We start from the raw sequence: 20,580 nt of genomic DNA, 5'->3' as shown, positions 1-20,580 counted from the left end.
TTTGGAGCTCGTCTTTTAGCTCATTTTTGGCCCTTGGATCTCATCCAAGGGTCCTTATTTGCTCCGAAAACATCTCTTGAACCCTCATATACACTTGTTCAAGTGGGAAAAGGGGAGGCTTGAGCATATAACACTTTTACATTTTGTTCTTGAGAGTTTGGAGAGAGTTTTAGAGAGAGAAACTAGGTTTTGAAGGAGATTTCTTGGATTGAAGAAGAAGAAGGAGAGTGACAACCTCCATCATCATCATCAACTCCATTTGTTCACCCTTAACTCTCTCTTTTTACTTATTTCTTGTTTATTGAACTTATTTCTCCATTTATTGCTTTGAACATCATTTAATGCTTGCAATCTATTTCTATTGAGTTTTGGTGATTACTTTAGTCTCTTGAACATTGAATATTTGTTTTGAATTTATTGTTTTGGTTGAGTGGATTGTTGGAGTTGGTAGTAGTATATTAATGAGAGCTTAAGTGTTTGTTTATTTTAGCACTCGATGTCTACTTATTTTATTGCTTTAATTCTTTTGTTAATTTCTATTTTGCTTTGTTTATTTATAATCATGAGTAGCTAAGTAGATTTGGGGGTGCGATGTAGTTGAGTAGTTGAGTTGGTTGGTCAAACATTTGGATTAGATTGGTGCTTCATGGTTGGGTTGAGAGTGGAATTCTATGGGTATGGGACGTGTGTTAGCGCTAATTAGAGTAGCTACCTAGTTAGTGAATCTTGGACGAGTTTAGACACCGAGAGGTAATAAACGAGTGAGCTCTACCCATCCCATCGTTTACCTTCCTAGAGCTATAGAAAGACTAGGGGGTAGTCGTAGTTGATTGAAATCCCGGGCTAAATGCGGTTTTGTGCTTTAATAGAACCCAAACCGAGAGGTGTAAGTTCGACACATAGCTAGATTCCTAAAGACTCGAGAGAGATTAGTGAATGTTATAGAGGGATTGAGACTAAGTTTTAACACTCTAAACCCGAGCGTAGAATCGTATCTTGACCGACCGACTCGATGAAATAACGAAATCGTACCCCTTCCTTTTAACTTGTGTTTAAATAGTGCTTTCACTTTTGTTTACATTTCATCTTGTTCTCAAAACAATCAAAAACCCCCATTTTTCATTTTCCATAACTCGAAAAAGAAAGCTAGTGAGTTTGCTTCGGAAATAGTCTAGAGTCCTTGTGGGATCGATATCCGTGCTTTTGCACTCTATTACTTGACGACGCGTTCGCTTGCGTCGTGAGATTTCTCTAGTTGAGAAATTCTCCATCAAGTTTTTGGCGCCGTTGCCGGGGACTTCGGTTCTATTTTCGATTGAATTATCTAGTTTAATTTTTGAGTTTGTTTGTTATTATTGTGCTTATTGTGGGCCTCTTATGTTTTAAAGGTGCATGCGACGACGTAACCCTCCGCTCATTCCTATCAATCACGAGATCGAACGGACTTGCCGACGAAACCGAGCGGAGGCAAGGCGAGCCGCCATGGAAGGAGGCAATGAAGCACAACATCATGCTCGTCGAAACGGAGAACAAGTGGAAGAACGAAGGACCATACTCGACTATGGTCAACCCACTTTCGACGAGCATCAATCGGCGATACGAATTCCGGAGATGGAAGGGAACCCGAATTTCGAGATTAAAACCTCGATCATTCACATGGTGCAAAACAATCAATTCGCCGGTTCCCCCTCCGAAGATCCGCAAGACCACATCAACAATTTCTTACGGATTTGCAACACGTTCAACCTCCCTCATTTATCCAAAGAAGCCGTGTGCCTCCGACTTTTCCCGTTCTCCATCCGAGACCGTGCACATGGGTGGTTATCCTCGCTTGCTCCGGGTTCGATCACCACATGGGATGACTTATGCTTGAAGTTCATCTCGCGATTCTTCACTTTCGAGAAGATGACCCGGAGGAGGAATGAGATCCACAACTTCGGCCAATTTGACGGAGAGTCTCTCTACGAGGCATGGGCCCGCTTCAAGGACATGATTCGGAAGTGTCCGGGCCATGGTATAGCGGAGTGGGTGCAACTACAAATCTTCTATAGCGGGCTTATGGCCTCGACTCAAGACCGAGTCAACACCGCATCGGGAGGCTCACTTCTCGACAACACCACCACCGATGCATTTGCACTACTCGAGAAGATGGCCCAAGTGAACGATCAATGCCCGGTCGAGAGGAGAATTTCCGCGAGAGAGCCGATAACTCCGGAGATGGAGCTCCTCAAATCGTTGACAATTGAGGTAGCCAAACTCGCGAAGACCGTCCACGGAAAAGAAGCGGCGAAGGCGGTGGAGGTGTCTCACCACAAGTGTGGTTTGTGTGCGGGTCCTCACTCGACGGACGAATGTGGCGAGATAGAGGAGTCTAGGTTTGTGGGAAACCACAACAATTGTCCCACTTACCAAAACTCGGAGAATTATTACACGGGAGCGAGGAACAATCATCCAAACTTCTCGTGGAGAAATCCTCAAGACCAAGTGGCAATGCAACCAGCTCCACCTCAACACCAACAACCATATCTTCCACCGCATCATCAACAACATCAACATCATCAACACCCACCGCCTCAACAACACCATGGGAGCTCTCAATACCGGAATAATCCTCCTCCTCAAGACAAGAGACCGAATCTTGAAGAATTAATTGCCCAAATGGAAATTGAAAACACCAAGTTCATGACGAACACCACGGCCGCACTCGAACGCCAAGAAGCGGCCCTCAAAAGCAACTCGGCTCAAATAAGAACTCTTGAAGTTCAAATGGGTCACTTCGCTAAAGCCATGAGCGAGAGACCGCAAGGGTCCCTTCCAAGCACCTCCGAAGTGAATCCAAGGGCGCACTGCAATGCCATTTCTCATCAACACGTTGCAGCCACCGAGAGCCAGAAGAAAGAAGAAGAAGAGGCTGCCCCGGTCACCAAAGCCCCTAAGCCGCACTCGTCGGTCCGCATCTATGAGACGCCACTCCCGTTCCCGCAACGGCTCACGGTGGCGCTTTCCACCGAGTGTAGCGCACTTCTAAAACAAGAGCTCCCGCCAAAGTTAGAAGACCCGGGCAAGTTCACATTGCCGTGCACTATTGGAGACGTCTTTATCGAGAACGCCTTGTGCGATCTAGGTTCGGGCATCAACCTCATGCCGTCGGCCGTCTTCAACAAACTCGGGGTGGGTGAACTAAAGCCCACGCACACCACTCTCCAACTGGCAGATCGGACCGTAAGGCACCCGCGCGGCTTCGTGGAAGACCTCCTTGTAAAAGTCGGAAAATTCACTTTTCCGGCCGATTTCTACGTCATCGACATGGACGAGGATCGCGATATCCCCATTCTCTTTGGAAGGGCTTTCTTAGCCACTTGCGGTGTTCGCATAGACGTGCAAAGAGGCGAGTTGTTGATGCGCATGAAGAACGAGGAGGAGACGTTCGGGATCTGTAAAACCCGAAAGCGCAAGAAGGAAAAAGAAGATGTCTACGTCCTCGAGACGTACGAAGTCGCCACTCCACCACCCACACCTCCGCCACGGGCTCCTAAAGAAGAATCAACAAAAAAGGTGATCAAAGATGCAAAGCCGAAGTCTCCTTTCAAGCCACGGCGAGGACATTGGCCAAAACCGTTCAAAGATGTATGGATGAAGAAAGAGCGCGTGGAAGAAGATCTGCCGCCGCCCGAGCGCGGTGGCGACGAGTAGGGGAGTTCTACCACCCCCGCGAGGTAAGTTCTCTGTCTCCCGTGTTTTTATGGATGTACATTGAGGACAATGTAGAGATTGAGTTTGGGGGGTGAACTACTTTGTGGGGGATTTCTGTTAGATTAGGTGGTCTTTATTTAATTTTTATTTTCTTAATTTTGTTTGGTGATTGCTTATAAGTGATAGTATTAAAGTGTTTTCTCTCGTTACTTGCCAAGGATACCATGTATTTTCGAAGAAATCCGAGTTTGAGTCAATTTTAAAATTTTTTGTGCTTCATTGTGATTGACTAGTGGTTTGAATGACACAATTTCGGTTGATTTTTCCCACTTATGCACACACGTCGTCCCGGGGTTTGAGTAGTCCTTAGAGGTTCGATCACATCTTTAAATGTCTTTTAGCTCACGAACACTAAGAACCGCTCTAGCCCTCATCGAGGCGAAATGACATGACACGAACCTAGGAAAAATGACATAGGCCTTCATTTGGACCGATCGGAGCCAAAAAGCCAACCCGTAATACTTCCTTGAGCACCCTTTCAGAAAAAGCCGAACGATTAATCCTTTCTCGTTACTTAGTCAGAAAAAGCCAAGCCCATATTTGTTCAAATCCCACAAAGAACCCCGTTAACTTAGCGACTCTTGAGTGAATTCTTTCGATTTTTGTGACATGTTCTTCGACTAGTCTCTATGTGTTTTATAGTTCATTAGACACCACGCCGGTGATTGTTCGTTTTTATGTTTATTGTTTTGTATTAGAAAGAGAAAGAAAAAGAAAATAAAAAAAAAGAAAAAAAAAGAAAAGAAAAAAGAGAAAAAGAAAAAAAAACTACAAAAAAAGAGTTTAATTTCTGCGTTTTATTATTTAATTGTATTAGTTTTTGGTGTGGTGTTCTGTGACATTAGTTTTAGAGACTAGACGTTGCATAGTCAAAGTTTGGGGGAAAACATTGGGAAGTAAAGGCTTAGGAAAGAAAACGTCCGCGAAAGGTGAAATGTTATACCATGAACGTGGGAATGGGTGAGTAAGTAATAACATGTGAAAGTTGGTGAGTTGGTGAGATTGAGTCGCTAGGTTGACGTTTTAGCCTCATTTTGACCATATCCTACCGTTGACCCTAGCCTAACATTACAAGCCGACAAAGCCCTATTGATTTCCTTGGTAAGTGTCTTGCATTAGTGGAGAGTGAGCGGCGAAAAGCATTATGGTGTTCGATTCACATTCATCTCATTATTATTTGAGCATTTGACATTAGAAGACGTGAACGAACATATTGAGTTGACCTCTCTCTCTTTCGGGACATATTTCACACACTTGGGATTTTGATCGGGAATGTGTTGCAAAAGGCCATTTAGTCAATCTAATTATTTTTTGGTTTCATATGATGATTGACTTGGATTTGGAAATTTTTGTAGGTTGAGGCATGTAACTAACACTTGACATTGTTGCTAAACTTTGTGATCACCATTCGTTTTTAGTGTAACTTCTTTGGTGTGTTTATTTTATTGTCTAGTCTTTTGTGTTGCTTGAGGACAAGCAACGGTTTAAGTTTGGGGGTTTGATAAGTGAGATTCATTCACACTTATCTATGACTCTTAGATAAGAATCGAAGCTTGTTCTTAATGTTTTTTATATTATTTTGTAGTTTTTATTGCATTTTCAGGTTTGAGAGAGTATGAGAAGGTTGTGGTGCGAAAACGGGCTGAATCGGAGCTAAATCGAGCAAGTTATGGTCATTCGAAGTCAAGTCAACAAAAGTCAACGACGGTCAACAAGAAGTCAGCGTTTCAAGGTTGGCGCGCCGCTCTATTTAAGGGCGCATCGCGCCCTGGTGACTAAATTTACACCCGAGAGCCCCCACCGAGGAATTTATACCACACTTCAACGACTCAACCAAGGAAGCCGAAGTGTGGAAGAATACTAACAAGAGATGGAAATGTTGATGAGCCGTGCCGACATCGAGGAGGACCGAGAACAAACAATGGCTTGATTTCGAGCTAGGCTCAATATCGACATCGCCTACGAAGTAGAGCTCCACCACTACGTAGAGCTTGAAGAAATGGTCCACATGGCAAATACCATCGAGAAACAATTAAGAAGTGGAAGCAATCGATCCTTCAAGACCTCCGAAAAGACTCATTGGAAGACGCCCTACCAACAACGATAAGATAAAGGATCAAGCTCCTCCAAAATAGTGGTTCCACCATCGTCCACGCCACTCACTCATGATGTTCAAGACAAGACCGGCATCGAAACTTCAAGAAATAGTGACATAAGGTGTTTCAAATGCCAAGGGCGAGGGCACATCGCTAGCCAATGTCCAAACAAGCGCACCATGATCTTGACGGAAAATGGAGAGTACACCACCGATGAAGAGTCGACGGAAGAACAAGAAGAGAACGAAGAAGACCTGGCCAATGACATCCCAAAAAGTCTCACACTTGTGAATCGTCGGTCCTTAAGTGTGCTCGCTAAGGAAAATGACGACGCTCAACGAAAAATAATCTGCCAAACGCGGTGCTTCATCATGGACATGGTATGTAGTTTGATCATTGATGGTGGTAGTTGTACCAACGTGGCTAGTACTACCTTGGTCGATAAGCTTGATTTATCGATGACCAACCACCCACGACCATACAAGCTCCATTGGATCAACGATAATGGAGGTGTGAAAGTTGTTCAACAAGTTGTCGTTCCATTTAAAATCGGAATATATGAAGACAAGGTTCTTTGCAACGTGGTTCCAATGGAGGTCGGACATTTACTACTCGGGCGGCCATGGCAATTCGACCGGAAGGTATCTCACAACGGCTTCACCAACAAGAACACTTTCCGCCACAACCACCACGACATCACTTTGTCACCACTTTCTCCAAAAGAAATTTTCAAAGACCAACAACAAATGTGCCAAGAAAGTGAGGTAATAAAAAAATTTAAAAAAAATAAAGGAAAAGACAATTTGATTTGAGGGCAAATCCTTCTTAACCCGGAGGGAATGATGAGGACATCTCAAGCATCAATGTGAAGAAAGGCTAATGCACTCATCAACAAATTTGGATGTTTTTTTTTTACTTGTTTTGTAACCTCTAGCTTTTAATTTTCATTACTTGGTGAATTTTATTTTCTTAGAGGTTATGGTTATTTATTTTTGCGGTTATGTTTTTTTTCCATTCATTTGGTTTTATAACCATTGTATTAGAATATGTAAGGTTTTTGTCTAGAGGTTATTATCTAGACTATATATATGTGTGTGTAAGCTCTAGTATGGGGATCTTGGAAGATATATGAAAAAAGTGTGTTTGTGTGTTTAGTGAGGATTCTCTTAGTCTAGAACTTATCAAGAATTTGTGCTCAAAATTCTTGTGGCGTTCGTCCGATTTATCGACGGGAATTCCGCAACCCATCGTGGCATCATTCGATCCATCCTAATTCGAAGGTTTCGAGCACGAAAGCTTCGTCTATATCCCAACCTTCCGATAGACGGTCCGCTCAAATTGAACTCCGACGAATCTCTCCGACGAGTTCACATCAAGTGGTATCAGAGCCAATTTTTATCAAAGGTGTCCGTTTTATTTATTTACTTTTTTTTTCTTCTTTCTCCTCCTAGTTTTGTATCTGCATTTGCAACTTCCAACAAAAAAAAAGAAGCAAAAGAACAAAAAAAAAAGAATAGAAAAAAAAAGAGAAAAAAAATAACAAAAAAAAAACTCTCCGACGAGTTCACATCAAGTGGTATATCCGCTCTTTGCAGCGGGAGGCTTAATGCATTTTGTTAATGCGTTTTTTAGATCAACATTCACGGGACACGTCTCGGGGTGCGAACTTGAGACGTGTCTCGATCTAGAGTTGCGAAGCGTCGAATCTCCTATGATTCCGAATGGATTGTGACGGGTCGGGGATGATGTTACAATCGTGGTTGAGAGTTGAGACCTTCGGAAACTCGACGTGGGTGGTGTGCTTCACCGTGCCCTTTCCTTTCCCTTAACTGAAAGAGAAGATACAAATAGTGATATATTTTAGAATGTTCCTCTTATTAAGTGAAGAACAAGAGAATTAGATTTCTCAAGTTCTTGGACATCTTTTGAGAGGGAATGTAATTTGGCGTAATATTAGCTTTTGTTTGTGAAAGATATATGAGAGAGAGAATAATTCTTCTTAAATTATAGAGAGAAAAGAAGTAGATCATTCTTCTTTGTGTTTTGAGGTGAGATAGTTTATCTCGATTATGAGAGAGAGATAGAGAGTTCTCTTTTAACTCTAAAGAGAATTTTAGAGAGAGAAGTTGTAGTTTTTTTTTAGAATGTGACCTTTTTTAAAATTGTAAAAAATGAGGGGGTATTTATAAGATTTTAAGTGTGCAAATAAGTCTTGGTCGGAGAGATTCTCCGGTTTTGGGGATTTCGGCGGAGGGATCCTCTAGTTTTGTGGGTTTTGCCGGAGGGATCCTCCAGTTTTGTGGGTCTTGTCGGAGGGATCATTTGATTTTGAAGATTTTGGCGGAGGGGTCCTCCGGTTTTGAGAGTCCCGGTGGAGGGATCATCTGGTTTCGAGATATTTGGCAAATGGATCCTCTGGTTTAGGGAGTCCTGGCGGAGGGGTCCTCTGCATTAGGACTTTTGACGAATGGATCCTCTGGTTATGGGAGTCCGACAGATCGGTCCTCTGGTTTTGGACAAGCCAGCGGAGGGATCCTTTGGTTTCAAGACATTTATTGGCAGAGAGATCCTCCGGTATTGAGAGTCTTGACGGAGGGATCATTTGGTCTCGATGTTTCGGCGGAAGGATCTTCCGGTTTAATGTCATTTTTTGTTCTCGGGGTGTCGTTTTTTCTTCATGAAAAAAATGGCATAACACATTTTAATATAAAAATATACATATTACTAATTTAGAAGATTTAATGAATAAATATATAAAATAATGTAATATAAAGGAAAAAAAATTATATTTTAAATAAAATTTAAAAATAACAATATCTTAATTGTATTCGAGTTTAGAATTGTAAAACATTTAAAAACCATGAGAATTAAAATTTTAATATTGAAATCATCTAGTATTCATGCATAAGAGCATAATGGTAAGCTCCGATTAGGTGAAGTTTTTTCCTACTATAATTTTTTTTAATCGGCGATGGTTGAGCTTTCAGTGTATTGGAAATGGTAAGCTTTTCTCTCTCTCTCTCTCTCTTGATTGTTCTCGAGTGTCCTCTCTCTCTCTAGTTTTTTTTTGTTTTTCCTTGCAAATCTTCTCTCGTTGCCTTTCTTTTTTTGGTTTTTTTTTTTCTTTTCGAAATATATAGCTCTGCTAACTCGCCATTACATTTGACGACCTGAAGTCGAAAATCTCAGGACCTAAGGTATTGTTTATGTTCAAAATATTTTACCTCCCCTTTTTTCTTTTTCTTTTTATTATTTCATTTTTTGTGCGCAGTGGATCTTGTGAGTGACTAGGTATCTCATTCCCATCAAAATGGAGCCTTATCCTTATTGTTGGTTGTGGTGGCTCAGGAAAAGGTAAAGCAGTTTCCTAATCCCCAAATCTAGCCTCAGTAATGCTTATTGACACATTCTTTACTTGAGTAAATTTCGTAAGGTAAACATAACCTACACTCACAGTTGGCTCGTCTTTACCTTACTGGTAAGTGCAATTAGTTCAGTGGCTTTGTCAGATGTTAGGGCCTTATTCATGACTCATATTATAGTTTACAATTAAGTAATATTAATTACGTGTAAGTTGAAAGAATAGACAAGAGTGGCTGGTTCTGAAATGTGAAGATTCATATTATATGACTTGAAAAACATCAGCAAATACAGTCTGAATTGCTGATTCTGCGTATTTTGTTAGTGAGGATATGTGTAGTGAATTTGAAGTAGGTTTGATACTGTTGAATGAATTTGATAATGATATTAGCACTTGAATGTAGTATTTATTAACTGAGTGTATACTTACCGGATGTTAAATTATTGAATATATATCCTATTCACTACTACAAATGTTAGATTTCATAACGGATATTTCACAACGGGACAAAAGTCCCGTTATTGAATCTTGATGATTCCACAACGGGACAACTGTCCCGTTGTGGAATCATCATGTTTCCACAACGGGACAGTTCCCGTTGTGGAATTGTGATGTTTCCACAACGGGACAGTTGTCCCGTTGTGGAATTCAAAGAAAATTTAAAATTTAAACAACAGGACTGTGACCCGTTGTTTAATCTCGCCGCGGCCAAGGCATCATCTCGCCGCGGCGAAATGTTTCCACAACGGTACGATAACCCGTTGTGGGAACATGTGTAACCATGACATTTCGCCGTGGCGAGTGTAAGCCTTGGCCGCGGCGAAATGTTTCCACAACGGGTTATCGTACTGTTGTGGAAACATTTCGCCGCGGCCAAGGCTTACACTCGCCGCGGCGAAATGTCGTAAAAATTTTAGGTTATAACTATAAAAGTCTCATTTCGATTTATTTCTCCATTTTTTTCACTTCCTCTCGCCTCAGACCTTTATTTCGGTCGTTTCTATGCAATTTCCTCTCCTAAACCTACCTTGAAACTTCGCCGCGTTCTCGCCGACGCCAAATCTCGCCGCGCCTCCTCGCCGAAGCCAGTTCTTGCCGCCATCTCTTTCTCTCTCTCTCGGTCTAGCCTCCCTTGCTCATTCTCCCACCGACCTAGAGGTATGTTTGTAATTCAATTTTATATCAAAATCTTAAATGTCATGAATGTTTTGTGTGATTTATAAACTAATTTAGGATTTTGGTTGATTTTGGTTGTAATTTATGATATTGGATTGTAGATTTGGCCGAAATTAGGGTTTTTTTTTGTTTTATTTTGTAGTTTATGATTTTATGTATAATGTTATTTTTAGGTTGAAAATGAGTTTTATTTTGATATTGTGGTTAAATTTATTTCGGATTTGAGTTTGAATTGTGTTTGTGATGAGTTTTATGCTTATTTTATTTGAATATAATGTGTTTAGTGTTGAATTTTGATATTTAGTGTTGAATTGAGTTTAATTTTGTGTTGAAAATGATTTATTGTTTGAAAATGTTGTTGAATTTGAGTTTGGATTCATTTGTTCAATTAGAAAATGGGCCGATCAAAAACCTTCACCGGTTACAAAGAAGCCGTCCCTAGCTCTTCTAGGCCTCCCACTAAAAAAAGTAAGAGGCCTCGTCAATCCGAACCCGAACCCGAAGTGAACTATAATAGTCGGATATTCACTAGTAAGGCCGCAGAAGATCGATATGACATTCTCGTTCAATGAAGTCCGATCTTTGAACGAGGGTTGAAGGTGAGCCCAAGCACGCATATAGGGGGTCAAATCCACAACACCATCGAAGGTTTCTCGTGGAGAAAATTTTGTGCCACACCCGAGCACAAAGCAAACGTCACTCTCATGTACGAATTCTACGCGAACTTACTTGATCAAGTGGATGATGTGGTGACGGTTCGCGGTGTAGAGGTCGACTATAGTGTCGGAGCTATCAACGCATTGCTAGGAACTCCGGACATCGATATCGAGAATGAGGGTTACCGAGAATGGTTGAGAGATCCTAACCTCGACGAAAAGCTGAGTTTGCTGACTACTCCTGGAGAGAATTGGGTCATGGACAGAGCAGTTAGAAAGCTTCTCCGAAAATCGTTGACGAGGTTAAACTTTTCTTCTTTTGTGTGTGTATAATTGTCTATTGCATGTTTTCAATATAACGGTGTTTATTTTACAGGCTCGCAAAAACGTGGATTTATTTCATTTGCTCTCGTCTCTTTCCGATAAAGCACTTCACCCGTAGTCTCGACGAGGAACATGTCCACCTTCTGTTTTGTGTCATATACGTGGAAAAACCATCAATGTCAGTCGATTCATCTACAATTGGATGAAGAGAATCGACTACAAGAATATCAAAAATGGGTTGCCGTATCCGTCAATCATCTACGGCTTGTGTCTGAATGCCGGTGTTAGAGGCTCAAAACACGACACAACCAAGAAGTGTGCGGCGCCTATTAATGACAAAACGATCGAGAGATACATATTAAAAGAGCCGGAAGAGGAGGAAGAGAATGAAGAAGAGGAGGACGAACCGTCACTCAACGAGCCACTGTTGTGCTTACAACCAACTCCAGGGTATGATCCCGCCATCCAAGACTACATTGCTCGGTGTAACCACTATCTCGTCGGCGGGTATCAACACACCCAAGACTACATGCACCGACAAGGAGAATATGGCGCCGCGGCTTTCGAGGGATTAAACGAGCTCATAGGTCGGTGGGACATCAACCAGGAGAATCAATTCCAGTTCCCTCCATATCCTTAATACACATACTATCCGGCCCAAGCACCGCAATGGCCACCGCATATGGCACCTCCTCAGTACCCGGGACCACCGCCACCACAGCCACCTGGGAATAACAACGACGGCAACGAGTAAACTTTTTTTAATGTGTTTTTTGAACCCTTCTAAGTTTAATATTTGTTTTCAAGTTTTTTTTATATGTGTGAGACTTAAATATTTATGTTTTTATGTGTTTTATGAGATTGTTTGATACTCGGTTCAGTTCTTATTTTGTGTTTGAGATTGTTATGGTTATTTGAATTAGTGTTTGATTGAGTACTATGGATGATTGAGTATTTGAAATATATGTATTGATAGTGTTTGATGTTATTTAAGAAAAACAGGATAACTAGGGTATTTGTAAGTAAAATAACTAAGAAATCATTTCCCGGTGGACTTTGGAACTCATTTCGCCGCGGCAACGTATAATGGTGGCCACGGCCAAACTATTTAGCCACGGCCAAATATATAAGTCGCCGCGGCAAGATGAGATCCCAGAAATACGCTGACTCTGGAACTGATTTCGCCGCGGCCAAGTATCGATTTCGCCGCGGCTAAATAGTTTGGCCGCGGTCAACCACATACATGGCCACGGCGAGATGAGTTCCTAGGAATACGTTGACTCCGGAACTCATTTCGCCGCGGCGACGTATAATGTTGGCCACGGCCAAACTATTTAGCCACGGCGAAATCTATACTTGGCCGCGGCAAAATCAGTTCCCAGGAATACGTGGACTCTGGTACTCATTTCGCCGCGGCGACGTATAATGTTGGCCGCGGCGAAATCTATACTTGGTCGCGGCGAGATGAGTTCCCAGCAATATGTGGACTCCGGAACTCATTTCGCCGCGGCGACGTATAATGTTGGCTGCGGCCAAACTATTTAGCCACGGCGAAATCAATACTTGGCCGCGGCGAGATGAGTTCCCAGAAATATGTTGACTCTGGAACTGATTTCGCCACGGCGACTTATAATGTTGGCCGCGGCCAAACTATTTAGCCGCGGCGAAATAAATACTTGGCCGCGGCGAGATGAGTTCCCAGGAGTAAATATAACATCTACACAAATAAATAACATTACAAAATATATATCATAGAAGAAAACATGTATCATAATCTGAATCATAAAATACATATAGTTTTTTGGTTTTCACACAAAAATAGGATTGATATATCCGAACGAGGTAAATGAGAAACATCAAAATCTTCAATCTCTTCATCAAAAAAGTGGTAAGCCGAATGTGAATGGGGGTATATTAGACATGTATTCGTCTTCATCTTCGTCAATATTTCTCGCTTTCATGTGAACTACTAATGACAAGTCTGGATTGACGGGTTCTGATACGTAAACACTTGAGTTGTTTGTGAGGCCAAAATAAATGAATCATTCTCGTAACTTGTACGCCGAAAGTCAACAATTGTAACTCCGTCTTTATCAACTTTAACATGATTGTCGTCGGCCCATTTGCACTTAAACAAAGCGATTCGCAACCCACAATAATCAAGTTCCCAAATGTCTTCCATGTAACCATAATAGTTCATGAAAGCTTTTTTTGGATTTTTATCCTTTGCCGAAGAAATATGTAATGCTTCAGCAAGTAATGTGACATATTTAAAGGAACTTTATTGCCTTTCGGAAAGGCTTCTTTAAGCGTGTCCAACAATTTTGTAAAGCTAGTGTTTGTCCAACCACCCGACGCCTTCAAATGGAACAATGTGACTAAAAACGACAATTTCGAAAAGCTTGTACACCCTTCATATAATGGTGTCTCAGCAACCATCATCATCGACTCAAATAACTGCGGGCGGTCAACAAAATCGTCTTCCAAATCATTCATCATCCCGGGCATATCATCAACATCATCTTCCATATCATTGTCGCTATTGTTTATCGTTGAACGAAAAACCTCACCATGGTAATACCATCTTTGATAGGAGGTCATTATTCCGTAGACAAACAAATGAGTTCGAACAACATCAAGCGAAAAATGCCTATGATTTCCACATCGAACACAAGGACAACGAATAGATTTCACGTCCTCCATATTCTCTCTAGCGAATTTACAAAACTCATCTACACCTCCTCGATATATCTCATTTAATCTATTCTCCCACATCCATTTTTTTTATCTTCAATGATAGAAAACCCAAGATTTTAAAACAAATACTCATTCTAATTATCATATTATACTAGAGAAGCATATTCAAAGCAAGTAGGAGATAATTACTTACAAGACTTGGATGTGTAGTTGAGAGTAGTAACCAAGGATGGCGCAGAACGGGTCGGAATTGTGTTTGGAGTGATTTTCCGAGTTAGGTTTTGAGATAAAAAAGTGAAAATGACGAGAAAATTTAATTGATATGACCAGTTCGCGAACTTTCGCCGCGGCCAAATGTATACCTGACCGCGGCGAACTATTGCACAACGGGACAACTGGCCCGTTGTAATACTACGAAAATAGTCTCGCCGCGGCCAAGGCTTACTTTGGCCGCGGCAAGATAATGTCGCCGCGGCCAAAAATACATGTGGCCGCGGCGACATAGTTCCAGAGCCTCTGGATTTCTGGGTAAGAACCTCGCCGCGGCCACCTTTTATATTAGCTGCGGCGAATTATTTTCGCCGCGGCCAACTATATACGTTGCCGCGGCGAAAGAGTTACAGAGTCTCTGGATTTCTGGGGAGGAATCCCGCCGCGGCGACGCCTTATATTCGCCGCGGCGAGATGAGTTATCCGCGGCGAACGTTATACGTTGCCGCGGTGAGCCATGCACAACGGGAGGGTTTGTCCCGTTGTGGAACACATTTCGCTGCGGTGACGAAGAAAGTTCGCCGTGGCGAAATGTCGCAGACTGGACACTTATAAATTTCCCTCTTGATTTTTTTCAAAAATTTCAGAAATTCTTCTTCTTCTCTCTCTCTCCGACCCAAACCCACTATCTCTCTCTCTCTCTAACCCTTTCCGCCGCCCCCTCCTTCTTCCTCCGCCGCCGTCGCCGCCCTAATTCCTTCTCTCTCCTTCTTCCTCTGCCGCCGTCGCCGACCTCACTCTCTCCTCTCTCTTCTTCTTCCTCTGCCGCCCTCACTCTCCCATCTCTCTTCTTCTTCCGCCGCCCTCACTTTCCCCTCTCTCTTCTTATTCCTCCGCCGCCCTCACTCTCTCCCCTCTCTCTTCTTCTTCCTCCGCCACTCCTTCTTCTTCTCCGCCTCCCTTCTTCTTCTTCCTCCGCCCCCCTTCTTCCAAACCCACCAAACCCACTCTTCACAAACCCACAAACATTCCCACCCACACAAACCCACTCTTCACAAATACACTTCACAAACCCACCAAACATTCCCACCTACACAAACCGACGTCTCCGACCACAACACACATCTCCAACAACTCCATTGACTCCCACGCCCCGTGCTCGTCGTCTTTACTCCGGGTAAGTGTGTTTTTTTTATTTAATTTGTACTTTTATGTTGAAATTAGGTTAGAATTGTGTATTTGTGTCTAAATTAATGTTGGATTTGAGTTAGAATATTTGATTACCTTGAGTATGAGTTGGAATTGAGTTAGAATATTAGATTGAATTTCGGTTTGAGTTTGTGTAGAAATTGTTTTGAATTGAAATTGAATTTCGGTTTGAGTTTGTGTTGGAATATTAGATTGAATTTCGGTTTGAGTTTTTGTAGAAATTGTTTTGAATTGAAATTGAATTTCGGTTTGAGTTTGTGTTGGAATATTAGATTGAATTTCGGTTTGAGTTTTTGTTGGAATTGTTTTGAATTGAAATTGAATTTCGGTTTGAGTTTGTGTTGGAATATTAGATTGAATTTCGGTTTGAGTTTGTGTTGATTTGTTTTTTCATAGATTATGTCTACTACCTCCACTAGTACAGTTAGCGGTAAACGGAGATCCACCAATATCGATGGTCCCGGGAAAAGAAGAAATACTCTTATGCCCAAGGTTAATAAGTGTAAAACTCTTGGTACGAAAATAAATGTACTATTTGATGAAAAAAATCAACCAATGAATAAGGAGGGAGATAAGTTGTCGAGTTATTTTGGCGTTTTAGCTAGAGAACACGTTCCGATTACGATGCTCGATTGGAGACTAAAAGAGCATAAACAACTAAAAGAAAGGATTTGGAATGAAATATGTGAAGCTTTTACGGTTCCTATAATATATAAGCATAATTGTCTTATGAGAGTTGGAGAAGCGGCGAGATTATTTCGTCACGAGCTATACAACGATCATGTCAAAGATATCCTCAATGATCCAAGCGCCTTGAAGAGGTCGGAATACATTTTAAAACGCTATGGAAATATCACCGAAGAGGATTGGATAAAATTCGTTGAGTATAGACGTTCCGAAGTGTTAAAAAAATAATCGGAAAATGCGAAAGAACTAGCCGGGAAGAACGTGTACAAATCTAGAACCGGTCGCAATGGATATCGCAAACTTGATAAAAAAAAAGGTTAGATTTATTACATGTTTCATTTTGTTATCCTTGTTTTGTAATATAGCATTTAATTAATTAATTTGTGGTATTGTTTGATATATAATATATAGTACGAGGAGACGGGTCAATGGCCTACAAAGGAGGTATTATGGGTTGAGTCGAGAATGAAGGACGAAATAAACTACAAGGATGAGAAATATAAATAAATGGGAGAAAAAATCGTAAGTTTTTTCATTTTGAAATCGTCAATTAAATATTATAATCTTATTAACATTGAATTATATGTGAAGGAAAAGTTAACTCAAGAAGTTACGGATGAGTCAATGGGAAGTGTCTTGCAAGACGCTTTGGGAACTAAGGAACATTCCGGTCGTGTTCGTGGGCAATCTGAATACTCGTCAAGTTGCAATTCCGTATCTCGCCCTTCAAACTCGACCGATGAGGTAACTAAGTTACGTCGAGAAATGTGTGAGTTAAAAACTTTCATCATGAAAGCCTTAACTCAAAATTGTTTGAGCCTCAAAGATGCTAATGACGAGTTGCCGAGTGTTCTACGTCCCACAAATGAAGATGTCGTTGAGTATGAAAACATTGTTGACGGTGAAGAGATGGCTAAAGGTGACGATGAAGAGATGACTAAGGGTGGTGATGAAGACATGCCTAAAGATGGTGATGATGACATGGGTAAAAAAAGGGACGTCTTTAGGTAATTTTCAATTTTTTAATACAAGGAATAAAGTTAAATATGTTAGTACTTTTTTTAATAACATTAGTGAATTTATTAGATAAACAATCTCAACATGACGTTGCCGTGGATCTCAATGTTGGTGTCGTAGAGCGTTCGCGTGTCGATCCTCTAATTATCGACAAATACCCGATAGTGTTCGAGCAAGTTTCTCAATGAATACAACCACGCCGGTGACACCGTCTTCGGATGAAAGCATCGAATGCCTTCTCCTCCTTGATGATTTTGCGAATGGAGGCACGGTTCATGTAGCAAATGGGCGAGCGTACATGAAAGCCGAATCCGTTCATTTCTCATCTTTGGAGGATGTAAACGTACGAGTGAGCGTTGCGGCAGCTTTGATTAAGAAAGCTTTTTTACCGATCCCCACCGATGAAGCCAAGACTATAGAAGAAGCCGTAGGGGGGTTCGTTAAGTGGCCAAAGAGATTAGTAGAAACCGAAATTGCAAAAGAGAGTCGCGGCCCGGTGGTCACATAAGCGTTGAAGGTCGGGGGTGATAGTTAACCTAGCGCCGAAGACGATAAGAAGATTTCATACAATTTGATTAATCCAAAATTTCGATTGCTAGCACAACATGCCAACCGAATAATGTTACCGAAAGGGGATTCAATCAATGTCAAAGTTTGTGCAAGTATTGCCGTAGTGCCTATTCCGGTGACGTTTGAAGATGTTAGAGAATTCCTTAGATACGAGGAAATTGACGCGTCGTGCATCACAGTTTACATGGCGTAAATATTTCTTTTATATGCTTTATCTTATATCAATATATAATATTTCATTTTATTAACTAATTCAATATTTTTTTTCGTAGTTATCTACAATCCATATTACACAAAAATAAGCGGAGTGAAGTAATGTGTTTTGTAGAAGCGGGTTTGAGTTGTTACCTCCAAACCAACAACAACGAGGCCCATTTGTCCGAACGAGTCAAGCAAATCGACGAAATGGTTAGAAATGTAAAACCAAGACAACTAGTTTTGATGCCGTACAATTTAAATGATCATTAGATGCTTGTTGTCTTCGATCTTTGGAAAGATCAAGCGACGTTCTTCGACCCGTTGAAGAATAAAATCTCATCCGATTTAAGGAAGTTGATAAAAAAGTAAATTAATAACATGTAGTAATGATTTTTCTTATTTATTTTGCAAATGATGTTATCTGAACATATTTGAAGTGATTTTGATGCTATTGTAAATTTGAAGTGAATTTGGTGTTGTTTTTGTTCAGTTTCACAGCTCCAACTACGTATATATATAGAAAATATATGCCTTTGTCAACAAATTATCCAGACATTTCTATGCTTTGTGTATAGATACGTTGTTTCCAAAAATCTCTAGGTTTTCTTTTATCTTAGTCTTCGTGGCATTTTTGTAATTTATTAAGATTCCAGAGTTAATTTCGTATTCAATTAGTGACATTTATGTAATATCAATATCTTGAAAGAGTATAATCATCGGTTACGGTTCATTGGACAGTAAAATTAAAAGGAGTCTAGCTTACGATAAATATAATAATAATGTAGTTTCCAGTTTCAACAAAAATACAATATAAAATAGGGTGATATAACTAAATAACCAATTTAAAATTATGAATTTGCAAAATAGTCAAAGTTTGTCTTAATTGAGTGAAATAACCAAAATGTGCAGGAAGTTGGTTTCAAAAAAAATTTTGAACCCAAGATTAATTTTTTTTTAAGTGATAAATGGGTTATAATAATCGTCAAAAAATTTAATTCTGGCTGTCAAAAAAATTTTGAAAACGTAAATTTGACTATTTTGCTGAAAAGTTAAAACCTTAGCTACTTTGTTAATCAGTAAATTTCAAACGACTATTTTGTATAATTTTTTCTATGAAATATAATAGTCCCAAAAATATTTTCTCTTAAACAAAATTGATGGTATTACAACTATGAACACATCAGCTAAATAGATAACTACTATTAACTTATGTCATGTGTCAGTTAAAAAATAAACTATATATCATATATACCGTCTCCAAATCAATGTTCGACATCCCGGGGGTTCCGGTCGGGATCCCCTGAACCGGAGGGGACCGGGACGGGAGTTGCAAAAACCGGTCCCGTGAACCAAACCCGGTCGAACCGGACCGGATCCCCCTGGACCGGGTCCCTTTTTTGTTTAAAAGAGTTGGTCCTCATTCCACGAAACCCTACTCTCCCGAGGAAGAAATTTTTGCAAACCCTCCCGACCGGATCCCATGTCAAATCGTCGTCGTTTGCTCAAATCCCGGTCAAATCCCGCAAATTCCTTCACTTATGGTATGCGTCCCGCCGGATCCCGCACAGCCGACGCCGATTTTGTCCAGATCCCAGGGAACCCGAGAGGTATCATCCGAGTTTTTCATTTTTTTAGGATTTTTTTTCAATTTTTTCTTATGAATTGATGATTATTGTGATGATATTGTTGAATTATAATTAATTTCGAGATTAGTTGATTATTGTCATGATGAAGTTGAATTAAAATGTTGATTACAATTAATTTGATGATTATTGGAATGGTTATGTTGATTTTTATCATATGAATTGATGATTATTGTGATGCTATTGTAAAATTTTAATTAATTTCGAGATTATTTGATTATTGTCATGATGATGGTCTCGAAATGTTGAATTAATCTTCATTAGATTATGAATTGATGATTATTGTTATGATTAAGTTGAATTACTTGAAGTGTAGATTAAAATGAATTTGATAATTATTGTGATGGTTATATTGAATTGAAATTAATTTGATGATTGTTATGGTGATTTGTGAATATGTGGAATTGAAATGATTATGATTATGAAGTATGGCGTCTGACCCAGCATACAAGTATTGCGAGCCCGTCGAAGGACGACCGAATGCAAGCAAATGCAAATTTTGCGGGTACATCATTAGCGGTGGTGGAATCACTCGTGTGAAAAATCACTTGGCGAACATAGAGAAGACAAAAAGTGTGAAGGTGTGCGACCAGGTTCCTCATGAAGTACAGGAGGAAATGCAGAAGTTACTCTACGTACGCTCTCAAAAGAAGAAGGAACGTGAGAGTTTGTGTGAGTCGATGCGAGCAGACCTTCACAAAAGTCTAGGGGACTATGACGAAGAAATAGACGAAGGTCCTGGTGGATGTTCGGGGTCCTCTGATCCAAGAAGATCGCACTCCGGGATCAAGAGGTTGGCCAAAGCTGTCAACCGATTCTTCATTCACGAGTGACGAGACACTCAAGACACTCTACGTATACATATGTCCTACGATTATCACTTTCGTACGCGGTTCAACACATATTCTAGTGGTACCAGTATAACATGATGGTGGATGATCAACCACGCCGCAGATCTAGGCGACGCAGATTTCAACGCTCGA

The 20,580-nt window shown here is 40.7% G+C and overlaps 1 protein-coding gene across 1 annotated transcript; it reads left to right on the top strand.

Moving 5' to 3' along the window:
• Positions 1 to 1,482: 1,482 nt before the first annotated feature.
• Positions 1,483 to 3,693, top strand: LOC149398148 (uncharacterized). The gene has a single exon (XM_089614478.1). It carries the CDS (start codon positions 1,483 to 1,485, stop codon positions 3,691 to 3,693), a length of 2,211 nt encoding a protein of 736 aa, XP_089470604.1.
• Positions 3,694 to 20,580: the final 16,887 nt, after the last annotated feature.

This window comes from Urtica dioica, chromosome 5, assembly GCF_054948205.1.
Source record: "Urtica dioica subsp. dioica isolate 48M chromosome 5, U.dioica_male_clone48M_v1_H2, whole genome shotgun sequence".
NCBI lineage: Eukaryota > Viridiplantae > Streptophyta > Magnoliopsida > Rosales > Urticaceae > Urtica > Urtica dioica.
The sequence above is the reverse complement of the archived record's forward strand: the minus strand, read 5'-3'. Positions and strand labels throughout refer to the sequence as shown.

Bases quoted from the DNA above. Each gene is read 5' to 3' on its own strand.
- LOC149398148 (XM_089614478.1), top strand. From the start codon at position 1,483: ATGGAAGGAGGCAATGAAGCACAACATCATGCTCGTCGAAACGGAGAA.